At 37.4% G+C, this 26,022-nt stretch overlaps 2 protein-coding genes across 4 annotated transcripts; one reads left to right on the top strand and one right to left on the bottom strand.

Moving 5' to 3' along the window:
- Nucleotides 1-428: 428 nt before the first annotated feature.
- LOC121511035 (dual specificity protein phosphatase 13-like) lies at nt 429-2,788 on the bottom strand. Its single transcript, XM_041789522.1, has 3 exons — nt 2,505-2,788; nt 2,209-2,423; nt 429-1,001 (listed from the first exon to the last, which is right to left on the bottom strand). Exons 1-3 carry the CDS (start codon nt 2,735-2,737, stop codon nt 802-804), a joined length of 648 nt encoding a protein of 215 aa, XP_041645456.1. The 5' UTR covers nt 2,738-2,788; the 3' UTR covers nt 429-801.
- Nucleotides 1,822-24,050, top strand: LOC121511034 (sphingomyelin synthase-related protein 1-like). 3 transcript variants are annotated; one of them, XM_041789519.1, is made up of 6 exons: nt 1,822-1,897; nt 15,210-15,827; nt 15,908-16,003; nt 17,720-17,837; nt 18,006-18,156; nt 22,946-24,050. In XM_041789519.1, exons 2-6 carry the CDS (start codon nt 15,214-15,216, stop codon nt 23,248-23,250), a joined length of 1,284 nt encoding a protein of 427 aa, XP_041645453.1. In that variant the 5' UTR covers nt 1,822-1,897; nt 15,210-15,213; the 3' UTR covers nt 23,251-24,050. The 3 variants fall into 3 exon arrangements, with proteins under 3 accessions (XP_041645453.1, XP_041645454.1, XP_041645455.1); XM_041789520.1 differs by lacking the exon at nt 1,822-1,897 and adding an exon at nt 3,785-3,874; XM_041789521.1 differs by lacking the exon at nt 1,822-1,897 and adding an exon at nt 4,233-4,328.
- Nucleotides 24,051-26,022: the final 1,972 nt, after the last annotated feature.

Here is a 26,022-nt window from a genome sequence, read left to right as displayed (position 1 = left end):
ATTTTTGATGAAAAATACTGACTCAGTGGGCAAAGGCCTTAAGACCTTGGTTATGTAAGGTCTTCTTATTTAGATGCCTTATTGCCCTAATATTTTTAATCCCAACTCTGTACGCCGTTGCCACTGCAAGACAGCACCCAGAAATCAACCATCAGATTCCTTTATACAAGCAAGTTAGACTTTTATAGACAAAGATTTGCTAAGCACGTGTTTAAAGATGCTAATCTTGCTAATTCAAAACAAGACAACACTGTCTTGCTAACCTCTGAGACATATACAGAATGTTTAAGTTCTTCTAAGCATAACATTAAAATACCATATTACTAATGTGATTATCAATCCCAGGTAAGATAAAGTAATAAAGCACAAGACAGACACTTTTGAGTTTAAACAGGTATGGATAATATTTTTATCATAAAAGTCTCTTAGAAAATAATGGTTCTTAATTTACATTTATACACCTACAAAGTCAGTGTTGAATAAGACATAAAAAGTAATAAAACTAAACAAGAAGAGGTTGTTCGTAAGGTTAAGTTCTGCAGCTGTCATTTCTTATTGATGAAAGTATTTGTCATAGACACAGCATGCGTATGTAGACCTTTATAGAACAGGTGTGACTTTTTAAGGCGTCAGCAGGCTGCCTGTCCTCATCCCCCCAGGTCTTTGGACGTCACAGAGAAAAACAGACAACACACTGAGGACACCTCAGAAGCTCCTCAGTAGTCCATAGTCCTTGTGGTGAAAACGTGTTTTTTTAAATTATTTATAGCATAGAGTTGTTCTCCAAATCTTCTCATTTTACTAATTTGACCGTTCATCCAGCAGTTTTCTGTCCAGAGCTATAAGCTGTCGCAGGAAGCCTCTGTTGGGGAAAATCCAGCGTTTTTGTTGCACTGCATGTATAGATGACAGCAGGCTGTGATTGTGATGAATCATCAGATATGCCAGGACCAATGTAGCCGAACGACTCACGCCCACAGCACAGTGTACAAACACCTTTCCTGAAAACCACAACAAAGAGAATAATAATTGAGTGTGTTTCTACAGCATTCATCAGCTGTGTCCCTAATCAGGGGCTGCATTCTTCATAGAAAACATTTCAGATGTACTCTTGCCTGTCCAGTCTGAAGTCTCCTTTAAATGCAGAATTATGGTGTACCATCGCTGTCAAAAGTCTGTATGCATAACTTCCACACTTTGTATCTGGGTTTGAAAACTTTGTGCGTAAATAAATGCTTTGTACCCAAAAAATTGTTTTGTATATACGAGTCAGCAAATTACGTGTTATGTATGAATCTAAAAGCTACGACTTCAAGCAGTCACGAATACGAATCTGATTTCTACGCATACAAACTCAAGTCCTTGGGTACAAGGCGAAAAGCATTCAAATGACATCACCGGGGTCACAGGCAGGTCATAGGGAGACTAATCGAGCCCCAGTTCCACCCATCACACATGCGCAATGATGGCTGACAAAGACGCTGCTGCTGCTAGTTCCAACTCAGCATCACAGGGAAAGTAAATAACGTGATATTTTATCGACATTTCCAGTATTATTATGATAACACTTCACAATAATATAGATTTTTTAAACACATACAAGTTATAGCATCAGCCCACTAGGTAGCAAGCTAAAGTTTTCTCATATGTAAAATGAGCGGTCAAGCCCTCTGTGTGAAAGCGCGTGAAGGGAATTGCAATCAGTGTACGCAGAAATTTTCGATGATAATTACAGTGTACAGGTCCATTTAGAGCTGGTAAATGCTAGCTTTCCTCGGTTCTTATTCATTCCAAATGGCTGTCCCCCACTTCTTGACCTGCAACAAACATCAGGGATCACGAGATTGCAAACAACCTAGAGCTGTCTAACGAGAGGAAATTACCACGCACTACTCTGGTAGGTTCTAGACCAAGAAAAGCATTTTCTCTGCAGACATTAAAGTCACATGGCACAATAAAAGCAAAAAAGAAATTCATTGAGAATTCATGCTGGCTCCAACGAATTTAAGGAGAAATTATCCTTTCCTAGAGGCATCAGCTGTCTATCAAAGAATGATGGGATGATTGCAGACAACTGTTACCTCACAGACTCTAGCACCTTTCTTGGTGTATATTTTGGCTCCACTTTTGCACAGCTGCTTGGTTTGTGTCCTCCATCGTTTAATATTATCTGTGATTTTTTTTGTAATGAATGTGTGGCAGAGTTACCTCCAGAAGTCAAAGCGTGGTGAATAAACTCAGCAGCAGGGTAGAAGAAAGGGGAAATGTCAAACGTTGGCAGGTCGTTGGCTGGGACTCCGTAGTATTTCACTGTAGTGCCGTAAAAATCGTCGCTGCCTTTACAGCACAGTTTCCCGTGTGACGCATTCAGAACATGATTGATGCCCAGATTATAGAGCCCCAGTTTATCATGAGACATGAACCTGTCACAGATATAACATGCTGTATATACAGTATGTTGTATATGTATCTTAAAGACATTTATGATCATGTATGGTACTCACATGTCTCCGAGGTAGAGGTTTGGCCACACCTCATCTCCGTGCCTACAGGAGTGTGGAGCTGAATGTAAAACCTCCTCCAGCTCCTGCAGAGATGGGATTTTTCGTTTTGACTCCTCTGTGATATATGTGGACTTCTGAGCCTCTTCTGTGTCATCAACACTTCTCTGCTCCAAGTTTGGAGTATTATTACTTCCCTCACAGGCAGCACTTTGGATTGGTTTTCTCTCAGACATTTGAAAGTTTATTGGATGCTGATTATTCCTTAAAAATGAGCCTCACTGCTGTTGTTGCCTTTGCTGCTGTAGCATGACTGACAGGAACAGGTGGTGCAGCTTACACCCACATCCTGGCTTATCTTGTGGAACTGTTTCAACAAAATAAGTCTGAAGGACCGAGATAATTTATGTTTTATCAAATTGAAGCCATACAGTTTAAAAAAAACATTCAGATTTAAGTTTAGACTGTATTCTTTGTTGCATTACTGAGAGCAAATCAACATTAAACCACCATCAGCAGACACTTTGCTCTTAGTAAAGCCAGACTCATCGACTGCTGTGAGTTTAAGAGCCAAGTAAAAACATAACTAATTGTAAAAATATAATATAATATATATTCCAACGCAGAGGGTTTGTGATGTGTGTTGTTTCAACACATAGTTAACGTAGCTTTTTATGGAGGTGCTTTTTACTTTGTATGCCTCATCTTCATTACTCATGCCGATGAAATCGGCAGGGGGTTATGTAAAGTGTTCCGCATCTTTGTTTGTTTGTTTGTATGTGTACAAGATAACTCAAGAACGGAAAGTCAGATCTTCACCAAACTTTCAGGGAATATTGGGATAGTGACAGGGAAGAATTGATTAGATTTTGGTGATGATCCGCGCACCCGTTCTGTTTTTCTCAGACTTTGAAATTTTGACACCATAGTAATCAATGGGAGCGTAGGTTCCTCGGTGGCACTGCTTCAGCGGGGGTCAAGTTAGTTTTAGTTGATGAAACAAACACAGAAAATGCTCTTTAGTCCCTCGGCCTTTCAACCTGCAGAGACATTTCAGGGGTAAAACATTTTCTTGGACTTCGTTTAGGCCTTCTTTATTTGGTAGAAATGAACAGAGGACCTCTGGCAGCACCACAGTACCCAGAGGTGGAAATCCAGGTGTAACTTCTACAGTTGTTTTGTTGTCTGGCCAGCAGATGTCAGTGTGATCCAGCGAGCCTCCCTCCCTGAAGCCAGCAGCTCCTCTTTCCTGCTGTTGTTCATTTTGTTCTTCCTGTTTGGTTGCCTAGATGACAGCAACATGTTTGTCATGAAGTGTTCCTCTGACACAGCTCATCCACACCCTCTGACAGCACAGTGACTGTGGATTTCTGGTAAGCATGGGGAGAAATCTGTTTTCAGTAGCCTTTGATAGAAACTTTACAACAGGAAATGTACTTTCTTTGATTTAGTTTGTCCTCATTTCAACATGAACCCTTACACTTTCGTTTACACTAACAAATTACTGCTTCAGCTCTCCCATCAAAGAAATCATGACAACATACGTTAACCTTTCAGAGTTTATCTCAGGCCAAAATGTGACGTTTTATTGTTGCTGGTGAACTATGAGCCCTTTGTTAAACAGAGTCTCACTCACACTGAAGGGCTTTCTCTCTCACACAGCTGTGTGTCAGCGCACTCTGTGACTAACTGTAAGCCGGCCAAACTAGCTGACAGGGCACTTATGAATCCCCAAGTCAAGCCACTACTGGGACATGCTAGTACAATCCAGAGACTTGTTTCCAAAGATCTTCTCTCTCTGTGAGGAGACGGAGCAGAGCCACACAGGTGAGTTAGCTCTGAGACTTTAATGTGAAGGTCTTTAGTCTGATGGTGTTGGCCTTTGTGGGGCTGTCACTGGCAGCCAGCCATAATATGGTTATTTACAACAATCGGTAGTCTGCGTGGTCACTGCTTAGAGCTCTGAGCTAACCTAAAGACAAAAACTCATATCATGACTGGCTTAAAATGTCCTTATAATAATAAGATATTGATTATTACAGTTGATTTATTCAGAGCAGTTACAAATCTTCTTTTACTTAACATTAAAATGAGAAAACAATGTTTATTATTGCTACAATATTATTGGTTTGATACAAACAGTATTTTGGCTACAAATTCTGACTATATCAGCAGTAAATATTGGCCTAACAACCAAATAAGTTAGTTAGGACCACCACACCTACGTCAACTTTAGTCTTTTTCTTAATTCATCATCATTCTTTACACTTTAAAGTCTGTTTTAAGAACCAAAACTTGTTAATTTGTTCGTCCTCAAACTTTGAATTATGTGTTTTAAGGACTGAAGTTTTAGGTCAGAACTACACTTTTAAATATTTGTGTCTGCTAAGATCATTCGATATAAGGAGTGGGAATTACTAGTGTCCCCACGATATTATCATGATACTTGAGTCACGATTTGATGTTATTGCGATTTTAAACATTTTGCAATACAGTGAGTATTGCAATATAATATATTGCGATATATCGTGCCGACGTGTGTTTTTAAAACCCAAGTTCCATGAGAGATGGTTCATTTAATGAGATAAACACAATTAAATACATTTCAAGTTCCTTTGTTGTTGCTGTGAACATGATCATGTCTTATTTTTAATTATTTTACGGTTATTTTTTATTTTTATTTCATGTGCATTAATTCATGCACATAAAAAGCTTTACAGACACAATTGCAGCCAATTATGTCTTCTCATTTCTGTTAACGGACTAAGCTTACAGCCATAATCAAATATTTTAAGAAAAATGTTTGTTTTTTTCATGTTTTCATGACAGATCTTGTCATGGTTTCTTTAAATACGTAGAACTGAGATTGACTCGGGGGCTGCATCGAGTGAGGTGGAGGGCCGCATGAGGCCTCTGGCCCACCAGTAACACACCCCTGTTTTACATATACTTACAGTATAGATAGTGACGTAAATTTAAACTACTGACCTTGGTAAAATAACGTCTAAAATAATAATGACTCTGCTAATTCTGACTGCTTCATACAGCAGGCAGACGAGGAGAAAGTGAACCTCTGTATTTCTTCCCTTCTTTTGCTCATGCTCATATTCACGGCTTTTTGAAGGAAAAATTAAGTAATTTGCGGTTTTATCTCACATCATGTCCACAAAGGAGCAGTGACAATAAACACATTTTGTAAGCCCTGTAAAGTGAACAATAGATGATCTGTGTAATTATATTTACTCATAAACCAGTGTTACAGTAACACTGAGAGGTGACCTGAAGCAATCTCAGAGTTTTTACACTTCCCCTTTTATGAGGACAAAAAGCACTCTAGCTGCTGATTTCCAAAGTCCAGATTCTTTCTTTTATTCTCTGTGAAATGTGAAATATGTTCAGGCAGCTTAAATCTGCACTGGTTGACTTCCACCACAGAAAGAAAACTCTTCAGAGTCATCTCCTTAAAACTGCAGTTTCGGGTTAGATTTCCTCTGATTGTTCCTCTTCTTGGTGATCAGCAGGTCAACACTCTTTTACTGAAAGAGACATTTAATGTGTTCTGCTTTAAACATGTTTTTAATGATAATTTTAACCCTCATTTGACTAAAGCATGCTTATTAAGTTTGAAAACAATCTTTGATTGCACTTTATTTTAGTGGCCTCTAATTACCAAGTCATTTTAGAGAAACAAGTGGTAATTACCTAGTATTAAATTGGCATTTTCCAAGTAATAACTCAGAAATATGACAATATTAAGGAAGTATTTACCTACTAATAATCTAATATTTATCAAGTTATTCCTTGCAACTAGAGCCCTGCGCAGGAGGATTTGCTTAATCTTACTCTCACTGAATTTCTGACTATTATTTGCTCTCACACTGCATGTGTCCAACCCTGAATGAAGAAAGTCTTAAAACCCCTACAGCATTCTCATCTTCATCATGTGTAATGATGGAACAAGTAGATAAAAAAGCAGCTGATAGTCTCAGACTTATTTCACTCCTGGTTATGATTAGTAATAGCAATATCAAAGTAATATTTACCAACTCACTAGGCTGTGCTGTTATTGACGCTGTCATTACACTCTTATAGAATAAGACCTGTTTGCATGGGTCCCCCCAAATAACTGCATAATGGCTCAGCGTGTCTGCGCACTGGTGCATAATTTTGGTGAATGACCTACAACACAACAAGAGGAGCATTAAAGCTGTTTGAGTTTTAGAGCTTGCACTTTATTGTACAGCTTTAGCAAAGCATCACACCGTTTGGCTGCAGGTGAATCATCACATCCAGGTGTGCCAAATGCATTTCCTTGTGGGCCTGTCTCAACAGAGTCTGGCTGTTTTTCAGCTCTATCACGTTCTCTCTCAGTTATAGAAGAAAACAAGACACACAAGCCCACTGTAGTTTCTGTCTTTCAGGCTGTTTGAGAACGAAGGCTGTCTGCTCCTCGGCATAGTGGCAGAGTGAGCGTATGCATTATACAGGGGAATGACATAATAGGTGGCTGAGATGGGGAGGGGGGAAACTGAAGTGAAAGGAACAACAATTTTGAATTTTAGGGAATGTCTGTACATATTAATGATTTTGTCATGGCACCAGTTTTGAACCACTACACCCAAGAAGGCTTCTGAAAAGTATCAAGGACAATTGGAGCAACGGTGTGGCGTGCAAATTGAAACAGACACACAGACAAGCTGCCAATTATTAAATAATACAAATAAAAAAACAATAATTTCTTTGGTTTTAATAGGGCCTACTCAGCTAGAAGTGCTCAGGCCCTAAAAAAAAGAAAGATCATGTTTTTTAATAGCGATAAAGCCAAGCGGCAACCTCCGGTCCTGAAAAATGAAGCCAATGCGGAAGTGCAAAAAATTGCTATACTGCGACTGTCCACTTGAAGCTGGCTGCAGGAACACCGGAAGTTCCATCTACACACATGTTAAACAGCCGGTTTTGACACACAAATTAAACTGGTTTACAGCCTGGTTCAAAACACCAAACCTGTCTCATTAGCTAGTGTCTTATTGTGCTCCCACTGTACAGGGTGGTGAATTTTTTTGTACCACGATTGTTTGGATTATATTTAGGATGAAAGCTGATTGGTGCGTCTCATTTGATTGACAGATAGCTCGGCAGGCAGAGGCTCCATTTCTGTCAACCGGAATCCTAGCTAGCAGGCTGACATGAAGTCGCGCTTAGTGGGCGGGCCGTTAGGTTGATCCAAAGTTCGGTTGAGACCGCAATTTCAATATGGAAGCCTCCACAGATTGGCTTCAAGAGCCGTTTGAGTCCGCCTATTGTAAGCAGACGACTGACGTCTCACGGGGTTTGTCCAATTCTTTCTACAGTCTATGGATAAAGAACACTTTGGTTAAGCCACTGCAGCATCTCCCTGTAGCCACAGTAATGTAAAATAATTCCACTGCTGCTCCAGAATGTCTCATTTCACTAAAAAAAAGAAAAAAAAACCTTAGGGACAGCCTCATGGATAAGTCGAAAGTCATCTGCCCTTTTGTTGTCAAGCACTTACCTTGTAACTGTTCCTTTAATTCCTTTTCAGTCCATATCAAGCTCTTTTTTCCATGGTTAAGTTCACCTTATGATCTTCGATCTACCTGTAAGTAAAGTCTGTGTTCAAACAGGAAATCCTTAGTTAAGACAGGAGTAAAATCTAAGATAACACACAGTTTAACAACAGTTTTAAGATGCAAAATAGTGGAAATTTGCAGTGTGATAAAAAGGATGTGATTAATGGTGGTTAACAACAAAAGTAGTGAGATTTATTGCAACATCTGTAGTGTCTCCTCGACCTAACATCACTCGCCTTCTGGATTGTTTCACAACGACCAAGGTTAGAAGGAGGTTGGAGTTAGCTGCAGAAAAATGTTGGAATAGCATCATTTTACTTTGCACTTCCATTTATGGGAGGGAATGTTTTTATGTTCACACATTATGTCTGAATAATCACCTGCCTCAGAAAACAATCAGTGTGTATCGTCCCCTCATCAATTATCATGCCTGATAGCTGAAATTCTGCCTACTTGTGTGTTTTCCTGTCAGTATCTGCCTCTCTATCAGCGTGTATCGCTCACAGCTGAACAGGTGTCCTGTCTGAGGGTGACAGACCTTTGGAGCAGAGAGGCCGAGCTGCCCTGTGTCAAGCTTATCAGAGGGTCAAAGAGCAAAGATGAGGCAAAAACAAGAAGAGAGAGAGAGAGTGACTGAGTCTGTGTGTGGGAGAAGAGCTGGTTCTCGTAAGCCTTACAGCAGCACTCAAAGTTTGTCATCGTTTACTATAAAAGGACACCAGTGCAGCAGAGAGGACACTCGTGCTCAGTCAGGTTCAGTTCTTTTTATTTGTTTATGTTTGAAACAAAGCATTGGCCTGCTCTGTTATTCAGTTTCTTGCATTTGAACAGTCGAGGCGCAGACATGAAGCCAGCTGATGGGACAATGCTGGGTCACATCCAACAGTGGGCTTCCTCCAACTGCACCTGCATCCCGGTTTTCTGCCACATGTATGCTTTTACATCCGTAGTCTCTATCTGTCAACGTGCTCGAGCAATGAGCATGTCCAATTTAGGAAAGTGTGTTTAAGTAAGAGATACTTCTACTTTAAGCCCCTAAGACCCTGCATGTAACATTAGGGGTAGGTGGAAAAATCAATACAGCATAGTATCGCGATATTTTGTCTGGTGATATGTCATGTTGTCTCATCAAGTATCGATTTTTTTCAAATCAATTCTAATATGAACTGAAGTCTATGATAATGGAAAAATAAAATCAACTGTTTGGACAATTGTTTGTCCAGTGAAGTTGGCAGAGGTGACGGTCATAGAGCAGGAGAAAGTTAGTACAACAAACATGGCAGCACCAGGGGAAGGACATTAGGAATGCAAGCAGGGCATGAATAAGATGGACATGACACATGAGGTTTGCAAAAAGTGTTACATGATAATGAAATACTGCTGAAATATGATAAATATGAGAGCAAGACTAATGCTACGTCAGCTAAAAAGCTGAAAAAATGGCACAGATGGTAATATATTGCAATGTATGGTATCGCAATACTCACTCTATTGCAAAATGGTTAGAACCACAATAATATCAAATCATGACCCAAGTATCGTGATAATATCGTATTGTGGGGCCACTAGTGATTCCCACCTCTAATGTACATATGAGGACGTTACATCTTGGCTTTCCTGAAACATTGTAATCATTTCTGATGATTAGAATTTATGAGATAATTGTCCAGAGGTTCCACTGAAGTTTAAGAAAATTGAAATGGTAGAAAAATTTCTCAGAAATATTAATATGAAATTTTCATGGAGATTTTAGGGAATTAGTTGGGAAATTTTCAAGTATTTAAAGGACATTTTGGTGATATACTTGGATATTTTGGAGCGTTTCATTTGAAGTTGTGGGGGGTTTTGCCTTTGTCTTTTTTTATTTTTGTTTTTGGGTTTTTTTTTTTTTTTTTTTTTGCATTTTCATGGAAATTTGGGAAGGATTTTTTTCGGGGCCTTGATACTCTGGAGGAATTCTCTGGCATTTTCACAGAATTTTTGAGAGTTTTTTTGCAAACTTTGGGGAATTGATAATAAATGTAAAGGGATGGGTTTGAAATTCTGGGAAATTTGCTATAAATTTCAGGAATTTTCATGGAAATTTTAGGGGATTTGTTTAGAAAATTTCAAGTATTTAAATGGAAATCAGGGAAGCATGTTAGTGTTTTTTTGTATAGTTTCATTGGAAGTTTTGGGGGGTATTTTTTCAGCGTTTTCTTTTTTTGGGGGGGTTGTGCATTTTCATGGAAATTTAAAAAAAAAATTGGATGTCTTTAGGAATTTATTTGGAAATTTTCAGGCATAATCATGAAATTGATTTTTGGATTTTTGGGGCATTTTGATTTGTGATTTTTGGGAAAATTTGTTTTCTTATTTTTAGATATTTATTTGATATTTTTATTTGATTGGGATTTTTGGGGGGGTTGGAGGTCCTTGATGTTTGGGGGAATTCGCTGTAATTTTTATAGAATCTTCGGGAAATATTTGGAATTTTTTGGGGAATTTGATAAGAAATATTAGGGGAATTTGTTTGGACATTTTAGGAAATTTGTTTGGAAATTTTCAAGTATTTACATGGAAATTTGGGGGATATATTTGGATATTTTGTAGGGTTTTATTGGAAGTTTTGGTTCATTTTATTTTTGGTGAGCATTTTCATGGAAATTTGAAAAAATTGTTCAGGTGTTTTGGGGAAATTTGGATTTTTCAGGCATGTTTATAAAATTGTTTTTGGATTTTTTAAAATTTGATTTGTAATTTTTGGGAGGATTTGCTTTTTAATTTTTAGGTGTTTTCAAGGAAAATTGTTATTTATTAGAATTTTTTTAATGTTTTTTTTTGGGGGGGGGGGGTCCTTTACATTTTGGGGTCATTTTCGTGGAGTCTTGGAGAATATATTTGTAGATTTTTGGGTAATTTGATAAGAAAAATTAAGGGGAATTCTCTATACATTTTTTCTGAAATTTCTATGGATTTTTTTGGATATTTTTTTAAAGATTTCTTTTTGGCTTTTTGTGCCTTTACTGATAGAGAAGGACAGTGGATGGAGTCAGAAACAGGGATGAGAAAGTAGAGGAGAGACATGTGGGAAAGGGCCACTGGCTGGATTAGACGTTAGATTAGAGTGCCTTCAACCAAAAGGCCATCTCCACCCCTGGATAAATTTTTCAATGAAATGTTCTGCCTTCATGATAAAGTTTCAATGCAACATTTTGGGCTAGTTAAAGAAATTTTGGGGTAGTTTTAATGGGGTAGAAATTTTAGGTAATATTTCTTTTACATTTTAGAGAAATGTGTGTGGATTTTGGAAAGGATTTAGATAAGTTTTAAAACTATCAGGTAATCCCAAGTAAGTGGGAGAATCTAAAAATATATTCCAAACAAGAGCTCGGGAGATTCACTGCTCGATTCGTCTCTCATTTAGTTTATAAAGTACCACAATTTAAAATTGAAGTCCAGATTAAAACAGGATGCTTTTAAATGAATGATGCTTTTACACAAAAAGTCCAGACCCCAAAAAATAATATTAAAACTGTTAATGTAAAAGAGAAATATTTCCATTGAGATTATAATGTTATTGTCTTGCATTCCTTAGCCTGCTTTGTGCTCATTTTTCCATTTTTTACCCCTCTAAGGTGAAAGTTCCCCAAGTTCTCTAGACAATAATTTATGCTTATTGTCCTCAAAATTTATTAACAAGTCTTTGTAACATTAAAATTAAAGAAAAATGTCAGATGTGCAGCTAGTTTCATTAACATCTCAGTTTTCTTCTTAAATGAGCTCAAATGTTCACACCTGTGACTCTGTACATTTTTAAGATAAAGATATCCTCTGACACCTGCTTCCTTGTAAATGATTGGGTTCTTTAAAACAGTTTTCTAACCGGCTAATCAGTGGCACCCCATCAGAGGCAGGATCTGTGTTAAAAATAACTATTCTGGCTGTGTTGAAACAGCATGCAAGCTTTAGCAGCCTTTCACTGTTCAGCATAATCTCTGCTGTCAGTACTGTAAGCTGTAACTTCAGACATTTCTGTTTCTGTAGCCTGCTGCACAGAAGTGTACTGCATTCACATGTGAAAATACGATTTTGCTCTGTTTTTCTGAGTTACTGACATCAGCAGAGCAGAAGTTTATCATCTAGGAGCAGTTGCTGGAGACTGTGTGGAGTGAATGACACCAACCATGACCATGTTTTCTGAACCTGCCTGGTCTTTATGCCTTATTGGGAGAAAATCCATAAGCACATCACTACTGTATTTAGAGCCAATATCCCTTTGAGAAGTGGTACAGTATACATAGATGATGTTGAATTTGATTAATGGAGTAATATAGATAAAAGATGAGGAAAAATTATTTCTGCTTTCAGGAGGAAATGGCTTAATCCTCCATGCCTACAATAAATGACTGGATAGACATTATATATGAAATACATACAATAGAAAATGAGTCATTTTCCCTCAAAGTCCAAAAGAAGAGATTTTAAAGAATGTGGACCAAATGGATCACTGATCTGGACTTTGCTGATGATGCTGTGATCCTCGCAGAGACTGTAGACATCCTTGTAGTGGCTCTTAACTTGCTGAAGGAGGCTGAAACGTTGGGAATGCACGTCTCCTGGGCATAAACAAAGATTTAGACATTCTGGGACACCTTGGATGCTGCCATTGAATCTGTGTCTGTGAATGATGATAGGAGCTCACCTACCTTGGCAGTGTAATCACTGATCTGCTGACTGCGAGGCTGAGCTCAACTGCAAACTTGGATGGGTTTGCTGTGCAAGACAGGGTGGCGTTCCCAGTACCTGAGCACGTGGACCAAAGTCAGAGTCTTCCAGTCCTTGGCACTTCCTGTCTCACTGTAATCTTGTAAGGCCTGGATGTTGACTGATGGCCAAAGGGGCACCAACTGGACTCCTTTGTGATAACTTCTCTTCAGCCCATCTTTGGGTATCACTGGCAAGATCATGTGTCTGATGCTGACGTGCTCAGGTGTGTGAAGATGGGAAGGGTTAGCTTTCTAATACGAGAACGGCATCAGCACTTTCCTGGGCCTGATCTAGCTCACCGCATACTAGTCTGGGCCGGTCCAGATGCCGGGGGCAACTGTGTGCGTCATGAAGTGATCAGTTGGGAGGATACCTGGAGAGATGGGGTATGAGCCTGGCGCCGGCCTGGGGGATGGCCATCAGGAGGCCAGAGTAGTACAGGACCGAGGCTGACGAGGCAAAGTGCCAAACCGGCATATGCTCCCATACCTGACCTGAATATGAGAGGGCCATCCTCTCCTCCTTGTCTCTCTCTGGGTTCTGTAGCACTTTGATGTTTTTTAATGTTAATTATAGATCGACGAATAGCTAACGTACCTTTTCATGTATGATTTTTTTGAATTGTAGTATATTGTGTATTTTCTTTAGGGTTTCTAGGAATGTTTGAAGACTTTTGTTGCTATAATCTAATGCAGTGGTTCTCAATCTTGGGGTCATGAGCCACTGAGAGGGGGTCTACAGTTGCCCTAAAAAACTAACAATATTTTTTAAATTACACTGTTGCCACTTCACATCAATTTTGCCAATTTTTACCCCTTTTCATAGTTTTTTCCCTCCAATTTCAACACATTTTTACCGTTTAACACCTATTTTTGTCAGTTTTAAACTCTTTCCACCACTTTTTATCTGCCTGTTTTTGCCATATCAAAACCAGTTCTTGCCACCTGAGCCTAATGTTGCCTCTGTTGACCCATTATTGCCACTATTAACCCCTTTTTACCACTTTTTACACCCAATTTATTCCCATTTTAACTCCATTGCACTATCTGATATGCCCATTTTTGCTAGTTTAACCAATTTCTGCCAATATTTGTCTATTTCTTCTTTCTCAGTTAACGCTTTTTCACCAGTTTATGTCAATTTTTAATCCCATTTCAACAAATTTCCACCCATTTTTCTGAATTGAAAGCCATTTCAGCTGCATTTTACCTCCTTTTCACACCCATTTATGCCCATTTTTGCCACTTTAACACATTTCTACTATTTTTAAAATCCAACTTCACCAGCTTTTCTACCATTTTTTCATTATCCATTTTTGCAAGTTTTAAACCATTTTAATCCTTTTTTAACAAAAGGAATTTACATTTTAAGAAGGCTTTTTACAACACAGATAATTAAAAAAAGGGATTTGTTTTTTTAGAGAAGAGTTGTTTTTCAGGTTGAATAAAAAATATAGATATCACAGCTTAACTTTACAATGGACCAAGGCTTTGTTGACCTCCATGGGCCCCCCAGTTTGGCTGGGCACAGAAAGCTCTCCCATTCATCCCCCCTTATCGGTGGCCTTGTCTGCACATGACTATTCTTAATAGTGCATAGTTGTGTTCAACCACCTTCAGGTACAGTGGGGGTCCCCGGTTTCTGGCACCTTTATTTTGGGGGTCGCAGGCTGGAAGGGTTGAGAACCCCTGATCTAATGAACTGTTAAATATTTTGTGTCAGTTTATAGAATTTGAGAATTTGTCATTAATTATTGAATATTAAATTAAAGGCACAGATGGCCTTACTTTACTGAGGCAGTATTCCTCCAAGTAGGCAGCCCAGGTTCAGGTCTGACCTGTGTCACCACAGAGTTGTGCCTCTCTCCCTCCTCAATTTCCTTCTCTGTTTAAATTAAAGGCAAAGCCCCCCCCCCCCAAAAAAAAAAAGTCTTTAAAATGTATGCATTCAAATCTGTGATAATCTACTCATCAGTGTGAATCTTAAGACAAAGCCAATCAAACAATTAGTGCTGTTAATTCCTTTTTGTCCCCTTGCAAACTTAGTCTTTGAGGTTATTGTAGTAAAAACAGACATATGAAGGCGTCACAGTGAAAGTGTGGTTGGCATTCCTTTAGCTATTTTCTGATACACTGCAGGTAAACCCATCATTTAACTTCTTTGCAGTCGCTGCCCTTTTCCCTCCTTCCCTAGTGGCTGATCAATGGCATGCAAATTGGCTCGTCACTGGACGAGTCTCTGGCAGTTTTATATTCAAACTAAAGCTCTGAAAGTGACAATGACAGTGATGTAATCATGAGGACGCGAGATCAGTCCAGTACTTAACTTCCCTCCTGTACTTACATTCTTCATCTCTGTGTTTCTGCAGCACCATGGCTCTGTCAGAGGACAGCGTGAGCACATGGACCTGTAAGCAGGTAGCCCAGTGGCTACAGGAAGAAGGATTTGGGGAGTATGTGGAGTTATTGTGCACCCAGCACCGCCTGGACGGCCTCACCCTGCTGGCTCTGACTGAGGCTGACCTGCGAGGACCCCCACTGGGCCTCACCGTGCTGGGAGACATCAAGAGGCTGGCCATCGCCCTCAACCGGCTGCAGAGACGGAACCAGAACCAGGTGGAGGAGCTGGGTCTGCGGCCTGCTGATAGACATTCTAGCGTGGACTCTGGAGGGCTCGAGTGGAGGTGCGATCGCGCAGACAGGAGGTACAATGGAGGAGATCAGTCGTGTAACGGGACAGAGCTGAGATTGAGGAACGGAGACAGAGCAGGGTACAGTTCAGGAGCTGCGCTTTGTCAAACGCACTCCAACGGACGCTGTCGGCAGCACCTGGCAGGTAGACTGGACCCAGAGGTGTGGAAAACAGTTATGAGTGCCTTTTATGTGTTTTTAGTGTTTGGTTTCACATCTTTTGTCATGGTCATCGTACACGAGCGAGTCCCTGACATGAGGACGTACCCGCCGCTGCCTGACATATTCCTAGACAGGTAAAAAAGTCCAGAGTTCATGTACACATCCTCCTGCACTCATATCTAATCTAAACGCTGACATGTTTTTTTTCTATCAGTGTTCCCAGAATCCCCTGGGCATTCGCCATGGCTGAAGCCTGTGGGCTTATCCTTTGTTACATGCTCCTGCTGATCCTCCTCCTCCACAAACACAGGTACTTCCGTATCTTCCCGTCATCTTAGTTAAGCCACATTTTAGTGCCAGTACCATAATACTGTTAAAATTTGAACAAAGTTTTAAATGCAGGACTTGTCACACTGCATCTTCTGTCTGTAGTGAATTATGCAAATCCTTTTCACAACACTAGAACAACATCTCCATTGAGGAGTAAAGAGCCAAAGAAAACCCCCTTTTGCACGATTACCTCTAGTGCTTTTCTTTACAGAAGGAATGAATTTTCCTCTGTATCCTGTCACGCAATCGTCATTTATGATTCTGTGTTTAATTTGCTTAAATATATGATTCAGATATTTCTAGCAACTTTTGTAAAAGCATGTGGGGCATAGCATTAGTTCAGGCAGCCCAGAGAGCCATTTATCTGAGATCAGCTGATCTCATGCAAGCCCTCATCAGCTGAAGGCAAGCTGATTAATTCTAAGCATGCTGTTGGCTAATTGCACTCATACTGCCATGTTAAAACTGCTGACTACAATTTGCTGCTCCCTCTGCAAGCTGCTTTTACAACCTCCCTCCACCCTAGCTCCTCCTTTATTCTGCCTCTGACTTTATCAGTGTTATTCTGTTGTCACTGATGCCTGCTCTGGGATAAATCTCTGAATTTCTGTATCAATCAGTCAAACTTTATTTATGCAGCACCCTTCAAACAAATTCAACTGCAGTTTAAAGGGCTTTAGGAAGGAAGGAAGAGGAAACAAAGAGTGTCTATTAGTTATGGTTCAAGAGTTATAAACGTTTTCATAAACTGTGTCACTTATTGTTGTATACGACAACCCCCCCTTAGAGACCCCGGATAGTCAGCCAAGTTCCAGGCTCACTAGAAAATATTCTGTAAGAGCCACAAATGCATGGAAGACATGGTTAGAAAGGCACAACAGAGAGCTTTCATAGGAAAAAACAAGTTAGTGCCTACGACTTACGGTTCAAAAGTTACCAAGCAATTGACAAAGGGATGTGCCTGCGGCACGGATCTGTGCCGCATGAGCTCTAAGGGTTAATTCAATACAATAATTAAAAAGATGGATGATCAAAAAGAGACAGATAAAAGATGAAGCAGTAAAGGAAAGAATTTATGAAATAAGACATATTTAAATGAGCATTTATAATAATAATAGTAAAACGATATATGGTTTAACATTCCAAATAATTAAAAGCTTTTTAAACTGGACATAAAAACATACAGTAGATGATCATAACTACAATCAAATAAAAGCCAAAAAAAATTACTACATAAAAGCCAGACTGAATTAATGACTTTTCTTTTGCGTTAATTGTTATTCCTGTATTTTTCATTGAAAAACGTTTTAGTTTCATTTTGGAGTTTTACTATGAGTAATTGACTTCCTCTTTGGATACAAACCTGCTTTTATTTTGAAAGAAATTAAGGAATTTTTCTTAGATCAATTCTGACATTAACTTTACTATAGGAAAAGGACCTTGTTATTGATTGAAAAGAAAAAAAGGGAGTAGTAAAAGATGAAACTTGACTGCAGTTGACTGTGGACTTGTCCACTGAGCTGTCTGTGAGGTTTTAAACTGAAATGAGGTGTTAATGTACAGCAGAGTCCTTGCTTTTCATCACTGTGGCTATAGGAAGATACTGAAATGTGATGCACTGATGATGGACCTTTTTAATCCAGATGAATGAATTAATGCTGACAGCCCTTACTGTAATTTTTTGCTGCTTTTTCAGGTCGATTCTCTTCAGGCGGTTGTGTTCTCTAATGGGAACGGTGTTCCTGCTCCGTTGTTGCACTATGTTTGTCACCTCACTCTCTGTGCCTGGACAGCATCTCAAATGTGCCAGCAAGGTGAAAAAAGCACTCAAGATTCTGTACAAATAAGAGCAATTTTTAGACATGAAGTGGCTGTGATTCTTGTAGATGGTAGGAGAATGGCACGTTATTTTTCCTCGGTGTTCCTGGCTGAAAAGTGCTGAACAGCTGCCACTGACTGATAACTCTGTCTTTGTTCGTCAGACGTACGACGACACTCTGGGAAAGATTCAGAGGGCGCTGGCGATCTGGAGCGGGTTTGGGATGACTCTGACCGGTGTCCAGACGTGTGGAGACTACATGTTTAGTGGGCACACTGTCGTCATCACAATGCTCAACTTCTTTGTAACGGAATGTAAGTACATGGCTTTGACACGTGTGTGACCTTTTTTCAGCTTGAAGCTGACATTATTAAATGTTTTCATATCATCGGCAAATCCCATGAAAAGACCTTAAAAGTTGTTGTCCATACCTCATTGCTGTCTGACTTCCCTCACTTCTATGTGACTTAAAGCCCAAATGTTCACTTTACAGCAGGAGACTTTCTATTAGTGGCCAGGCTAAGGAGGCAAGAAACTATGTTAGAGGGACAACACAGAAATAGCAGACAGAGTTACAGAGTTTAACACATGGGCTAACTTTTACAGAATGAATGATTGGCCGATAGTAAAAATGCATGATTTTTTTTTCCTTTTAAAAAAAATGACATAAAATGCCAGAGTTATGAGAAATTACATGTGCCAGTCCAGGATAAAAAAACTGAACCCCATTTATAAAATACATTTTATATCATATTCAAATGATCATGTTTCCTCTTTAATATGGCCCACTGACATCAAACAAAAACTGAAAGAGAACTTGAAAATCACACTTTTCACTCAAAGTGAATACAATAAAAAATTTGACGTTGTTGTCATGCAATTGCGTGACAATAATAGCGCATGATCATGGACGTTTAAGGTTAAATGCCACTTTTTCAACAAGAAGTTACGTTTTTGTTTTATGAAAAATTACTTCTAAACATCTATTTTCTATACCGCTTATCCGGTTTGGGGTCACTGGGAGCTGGAGCCTATCCCAGCTGTCTGAGAAATTAGTTATTTTCTTAAAAATAAATTTGAGGTGGCTGGGGGACTTTTCAAGCATAGCCCTGGATACAATAATAATAATAATAAAAAATAAAATCAGGTATATAAGAGCAGTTAAAATTCAAGAAAATCAGGAAAGGCTCTTAGATAAAAGTATGCCTTAAGAAGAGATTTAAAAGAAGTCACTGACTCAGCCAGTCTGATATGTCAAAGATTAGCAACAAAATTGATTTTGATGCTTTTTGTGTGTGTGTGTGTGTGGGTGTGTGTGTATGTGTGTGTGTGTAATGTCTGATTTAAAACTTTGCTCCCTAAAAACCACTCATGGACAAAAATGTCCAGTTTACTCCCATTTCAGTCGTGTTTTTTTAATCTCTCTGCAAAAGCAGAATAAAACCATGAATTATGTTAATGTCAGTGATTCATTTTGAGGAAAAACTGTAAGATTTTTAATTTTTGTGAACACACCTTGGTGGTGCTTTTTTCCATTACAAGCTTATGCATGAAATATGTAATTTCTTAGTGATTAAACAGCAGTAATATATACTGGTGTACTGCTATTTTTCAGTTCAAAAAGTTGAATAGATTTATGCAATAATTGCCTTTATTTAGCATTTTGCAACACTTTTTTGAACTGCAATCAGCATTCAAAGTCAACAGTTAACACTGAGAAACATCCCACTCACAGGTCCTCGCTTGTTTAGAATTAGTCTTAGTCATTAGTAAGAGGATCCATAGAGCCTGTTTTTGGATTTTATTAAATGAAGTGTCTGTTTTACACAAAATATTTTTGTATTTCTCAAAAATGTTTTGTATTCCATGAAATGTCTTTTTTGTTTCACAAAATGATTTTGTATAATTATGAACATTATGGCATTTTTGTCCATGGATTGCTTATTAGAGTAGTGCATTTGAAAGATACCAGAAGGTTAACAATAAAAACTGTCAAAAGCTAGTTTGGTTTTCAAACAGTGGAGTAATTAAAACATTTCTCAGTTTCACAGCACTGTATTACATTAAAATAAAATTTTAATATTTTATAATTGCATTTGACAAAGTGCTGGCACGTTGTTAAATTTAATTATCAAAATTCTAGATTAAAACGGTCATCTCGAGTGTAAAAAGTTAAACTGTGTGAAACTTCAGTCATTAGAGCAGACTGTTAAAGTTTAAAGGAATCAGAATGAAAAACAGAACAAACTTTAGCTGAGTAAAACTGTTGGTTCTGCTTAAAACTCCTCAAGCTTACTGATGCGCCTAATAAGGTACAACCTTATGGTACATTTGTAGATTCTGTCCATATAATGAGAGAAATACCAGCTGTAAATATTGGCAGAAATTTCATATCTGCCAAGGCTGATACTTATCTTTTAAGCTTTTAGACAGTAATACATGTACAGCAGCTGATTCAGAATAAATAGATACATACTTGTCATACTGAAGGTAATCTATCTGCATTTTTGCCACATAAAAACATATTAGCTGTTATAATTTGTTTTATAAATGGCTACAGACTCCTGCAGGAGCTTTTCATAATGTCACCAGCAGAGGAGTTTCTTCATACGTTTAAAGTTTAACCAAATATTTTATCATTTATTTGAGTGTTCAGCTCCATTAATCAGCCCATAATTATCTCTTAATCCTTTATTTGATGTCTGGTCTTGTTTAACATCAGCTTCTAATGACGCTACAAGTACCAGAAAATTATGCACTTGGATTTTCTTGAAACTTAATTGTCCTTTAGCACGTCACGAATGCTTCCTACTTTTAACAGTGGAGTTGAGCCTAACTTATTCTTTCTTATGACTGGTAACAATTTGTACCTTACAGTGCCGGATCAGCTACAACCGGCTCATTAATGCTCTCAAACTAAATACACAGTTCACTGTGTCGCAGTCATTTTGTAGGTGATTTAACCTAAAGTATACCTTTATATTAATTAAAGGATGTCAAATAAAAGCATTGCTTTCGGTTAATTCATTACATAAAAGAAATAACTGGTCAGGAAATAAACTAAGAACAATCACACCCTGGCAGCTTTGTACATGTAGTTAAAAAAACTAATTAAAATGATATGTTTTGGGTTTTTTTTGTATTTTCTGTATTATTATTATTTTTTAAAATTTTAAAGAACCCCGTCATCCTTGTCTTCCTTTCATGTACCTATATAGAGGACGGTTACACATGCTTCCTCTCTCTCACAGATGTGTTCTGACGTGTCCTGACTGCACCGATTAAGCTGTCATATTCACCATCTCATTTTAAACTGCTCCTGTTGATGAGCACTGATGTCACACGGATGGTTATTTTGACACTGTAACGTTTTCCTTAACATCAGGTTGTGAGAACTGATTTGCAATTGGGAAAGAAAGCAACTAAACTCCATAAACACTGAGCTGTTTAAGAAGGAGAAACATAAAGTGGACTACAACGTTTGGTTTGTGAATTAACTCTGGAAAATATTATTACATTTTGGAAGAATGACACAGCAACCTAGAAATAGAAATAGTGTCATGGATCAAGTCTTTTGTAAGAGAAGTTTCCAGTTTTATTCCCTGGTTGTGCATTTGTGCAACAGCCGCTACCCAGTCATTTCAACAGCACATCTGTTTCAGAGACTGTGCATACTTTGGAGACTTAAAAAAACAAAAGAAGAATAGAAATACTTCAATTTTTCTCACACCTAACCTGATTTATATTTTAATCAATTTCAATTAGTTTTTTTCGCTATTGTTGTTGTTTCATTTTTTAATATTCAGTTATTTTGAAACACATCAATTGTGATTGCAAATTGCATTATTGGCCAGTTTAATAGCAATCACACATTATTACCAGCTGGCCCAGCACTATATCAAATTACATGTGTTGGGAAACCAACCCTTTTCTGAGCCATCCAGGTCTAGGAATGTAGGATTTTCTGATCTGATAAGTTAAGGCTTCACACAAATGAATTTAAGTCATGAGTTGTTTTCAGATATCAAGTTTGAATCTATAATATAGAAAGTGAAGAGTAGCCTATTTGTAAATATTTCTTAAATTCTTCGTTTTCTTTTTCTGGCCCTGTTGGGTTACACCTTAAACGTATATTCTTTTTTAAAGAAAAAATCTAACACTAAAACTAATAAAATAAAAACTAAATGGAGCATTCTCACAAATAAAATCTAAACTAACAAACCAGCAGGAAAAAATAAAACTTAAAACACAGAGTGGAAACAAAATATAAATAAAAACTAAACTAAGAAACCAGCAGTAAAAACACAAATAAATACTAAACCATCAAACTAGAAAAGATATAAATAAAGTAAATCAACAAACCAGCAGACAAAAAATAATTTACACTGAAAACAAAAAGTAGAAACGAAATAAAAATTAAACCAACAACCAACAGTAAAAAACAACTAAAACAGAAAACAAAAAGTGGAAACAAAACAAAAACTAAACCAACAGTAGAAAATAATTAACGTTGAAAATAAGGCGTTGAAATGAAATAAAAATTTGAAAAAAACTAAACCAACAATCCAGCAGTGACAAATAATTTAAACTTAAAACAAAAATTTGAAACTAAATAAAAATTTAAACAAAACTACATAACTAGCAATAAAAAAAAATATAATAAAAGCTGAAAATAAAGGGTTGGACCAAAATAAAAATAAAACCTAAACCAACAAACCAACAGTAAAAAATAGTTCAAACTGAAAACATAAAGGAAAAATTAAATTTGAAATAACCTAAACCAACAAACCAGCATGTCTGTATATTTAAAAGAGAAAGTTTATAAACTTGAACTTTTCTGTATAATCGATTAAATATTAAGAGTGATTAGAAAATTAAAGCTTTAAGCTTTTATGCACATTTTACTTTAATATCCCATCTTTTTTGGAATTTGTGTTTGTACAGTTAGGGTGACATCAGGTGCTGCTAGACCTGCTTTTTTTTGTAAAGCATCCTAAGATAACATTTACTTTGAACTGTTGGTATACCAGTAAAAACAGACTGAACTTCCTCTGAGGTCAAATGAATCACAAGGAATAATCTTCCGGGTGACTCTGATTGCAGACACTCCACGGTCCTGGAACATGATCCACACCATCTCCTGGGTTTTAAACCTGTTTGGGATTTTCTTCATTCTGGCTGCTCATGAGCACTATTCCATTGACGTGTTCATCGCCTTCTACATCACCACCCGCCTCTTCCTCTACTACCACACCTTAGCCAACACGCGGGCCTACCAGCACAGTCGCAGGGCTCGCATTTGGTTCCCCATGTTCTCCTTCTTTGAGTGCAATGTAAATGGACCGGTCCCCAACCAGTATCACTGGCCCTTCAGCAAACCTGCCTTCATGAAAACTCTCATTGGATAGAGATGCTTCAAACTTCTGCAGCTGCTATTTGAACTATTATGATACGAAACGATTCCTTTTTTACTTGAAATGCTCCTTCCTACCTTTGGTTGGTTTTATGTGGGAGTTTTTTGTATAAACAGATGATCTTTACTTTATCAATTAATATATTGAGAAGTGTTTGACATTTTGGGAGACATTTAAAAGTTACCAAAAAGGGTCGGGTTGGCTTAATTTATTTTAGAGTTAAAACTTGTTGGTAGGTGTGTCCAGGGTCAGATGTATTTCACAGCCAATTAATTTAATTTAAAATAAAAAAATACAAAATTTCAGAAACAAGCTGTTTCCCAGTTACTGTTTTAAAATAGGAAACAAAATGTGGAAAAACCTGTCCTTGACTCTTTCAGGCAGTTCATATTAAATCAAAAAACAGAAAACAAAAAATAAACTGTTTTTCTTTTCTTCTTATGTTTTTGTTTTTCAAGAGAAATGAAAGATGTAAAAAAAAAAAAAAGTTTTATCTTATTGTTTTGTTTTGTTTTTTTTTTCTGAACAAAGGGGAAAGATCAAAGAGTGATGTAACATTCTTCTTTTCCCTTTATTTATTTATTTTTTTTTGAAAGAAATGATATTACATCAACCAGAGTTTCATTCTTTGATCTTCTTTTTTTTATTAGAACAACAAAATAGAAAATAAGCCATAACCATTGTTCAGTTCTTTTTGGAAAAAAAGAGAAATGCAAAACAAAAAACAGACCACAAAAATCAGAACAAAAAACTGAAAACAAACCTTTTTTATTTCTTTTGTGTGTGTGTGTGTGTGTGGGTCCAAAAAAGAGTGAAGATTGAAAAACACATTTTTTACCTTTCTTTTTTTGATAAGAACCATAAGATGTAAAAAATAAACCGCATTTCAATTTTCAATTCTTTTTTGAAAAAACGAGAAGCAGAAAACAAAACAAGGAAATGAACTTTTTTTTGCTTGTCTTTTTATTCCAAATGAAATGAAAGAGGAAAACCATCTTGTTTTTTTAATCAAAAAGGGGAGATCAAAGAACAGCACTGGTGATATAATATTTCTTTTTTTGAAAGAAAGAGTATTACATCATCAGAGTTCCTTTCTCTGATCTTCCTTTTTGTTTCTAACAGTGAGATGAAAAAAATGAGCCATATTTGATTTTTCAGTTCTTTTTGGGATTAAAAACAGGAAAAAAAGGAAAAAAAATAGATTGTCTTAAATTTTCTCACACTTTATTTGTTTTTCCAAAAGAAAGTGAAAAAATGAAAACGATTTTTTCCTTTGATCTTCCTTTTTAATTATAACAATGAGATTAAAAACGCTGTCTATATTTCAATTTTCAGTTGAAAAAAAGAGTACCACAAAAGGAAATGGAAAAAAAAAAAAAGGAAAATCCAAAAAACATTTTTTTGTTTCTCCCTCCTTTTCAAAAACAAATGAAAAATGAACAACAGCTTGTTTTTCATTGTTTTGCTTTTATGTTCTGATAAAAAAAATCTGTCTATCTGTCTATCAATCTATCTATCTATCTATCTATCTATCTATCTATCTATCTATCCATGTAGAAACAGGTAACAAAATGGTTTGCTTTTTGCATTACCAATTGAATGTGAACTGCCTGAGAGGGCAAAGAGCAGGTTTTTTTCAGTGTTTTGTTTTCTTATTTTATACAGTAACAGGGAAACAGTTTTGGATTTCTCATTCCTAATTAAAAATCCATTGGCCATAAATACACTGACAGATTATTTTTGACCTAAAGTGGGGCACTGATTTTTTCAGGGATGAAATTGAATTATTGAGTTATATAAATCAATCATTCTGTTCCCTATTGTTGTCCTTTCTTTACCGTAGAGGCTTTCTTATTCAAAGTTGACCCCATAAAGTAACAAAACATTTGACTCCATACCTTCTTGTTAGAGCATTTAAAAAGAGGATATATGTCCAAAGACACAGCATGAAGTTAAAAAAAAAGAGAGAAAGAAACTCCCCACATTGAAATGCCACGTCAGCTTTTAGCATCCTGTTGCAACACAGCCCAAAAAGCATTTGATAGTTCCGTCTCCGTCTGGGCGAAAGGTCAGTCGTACGTGAGGCTTTTTTATGTGAGGCTCTTTGGTGGGTCAGCAGAAATGGTCAGCCAGGTTTCTAAGCAAAATTTAAAAAAATTGTCCTTTAGAGGCAGCACCGCTAAAAGCTACCTGGTTACCTAAAATCAGAATATTAAAAAAAGTCTGTGTTGGTGGCAACAAGACAGAACAAAGTCGGCTTCCAGTTTTGAAGTAGTTCAGGGCATAGTCTAACATTTACATGAATTTACATTTTGTGCCAGATACATTTGTTCAAGGTAGTGAACCGTAGAGGTGCTAACTGGAGGTTTGATATGCCGTCAAACAGAGTCTGGCTAGCTGTTTCTCCCTATTTCCAGACAGTCAATTACCCTAACATGTTGTGGACAGTAGCACAATATTTACCATGCAGACATGAAAGCCGTATTGAACTTTTCATTTAACTGCCACCAGCGAAGCAAATGACAGGATTTTGAAATGTGTCAAAACAATTATTTCAAATTATATCGTACACTGCCAAGTGAAACAAGAAAGAGGTTCATCTGAGGCCCACACGCACATCAGTTTGAGATAAATGTTAAATATTTTTTCATGCTTTATCCACTATTTGGACATTTAAACTTCACAAACTTTTTTGGTGTCGTCAGTTTACAAGTTTTGATGCAAAGAGATGGAAATGGTAATGTCTACCTAAGGAAAAATGTCCTT

This window comes from Cheilinus undulatus, linkage group 6 (genome assembly GCF_018320785.1).
Source record: "Cheilinus undulatus linkage group 6, ASM1832078v1, whole genome shotgun sequence".
In the NCBI taxonomy this organism is placed as follows: Eukaryota; Metazoa; Chordata; class Actinopteri; order Labriformes; family Labridae; genus Cheilinus; species Cheilinus undulatus.
Note: the sequence above shows the minus strand (reverse complement) of the source record. Positions and strands in the feature narration are given on the sequence as shown.

Excerpts from the sequence above, each read along its gene's own strand:
- LOC121511035 (XM_041789522.1), bottom strand. The coding sequence starts at position 2,737 with ATGTCTGAGAGAAAACCAATCCAAAGTGCTGCCTGTGAGGGAAGTAAT. Across the intron at positions 2,424-2,504 it reads AACCTCTACCTCGGAGACAT|GTTCATGTCTCATGATAAAC; the intron begins GTGAGTACCATA and ends TATCTGTGACAG. Across the intron at positions 1,002-2,208 it reads CCACGCTTTGACTTCTGGAG|GAAAGGTGTTTGTACACTGT; the intron begins GTAACTCTGCCA and ends TGTGGTTTTCAG.
- LOC121511034 (XM_041789519.1), top strand. The coding sequence starts at position 15,214 with ATGGCTCTGTCAGAGGACAGCGTGAGCACATGGACCTGTAAGCAGGTA. Across the intron at positions 15,828-15,907 it reads CCTGACATATTCCTAGACAG|TGTTCCCAGAATCCCCTGGG; the intron begins GTAAAAAAGTCC and ends TTTTTCTATCAG. Across the intron at positions 17,838-18,005 it reads ATCTCAAATGTGCCAGCAAG|ACGTACGACGACACTCTGGG; the intron begins GTGAAAAAAGCA and ends TTTGTTCGTCAG.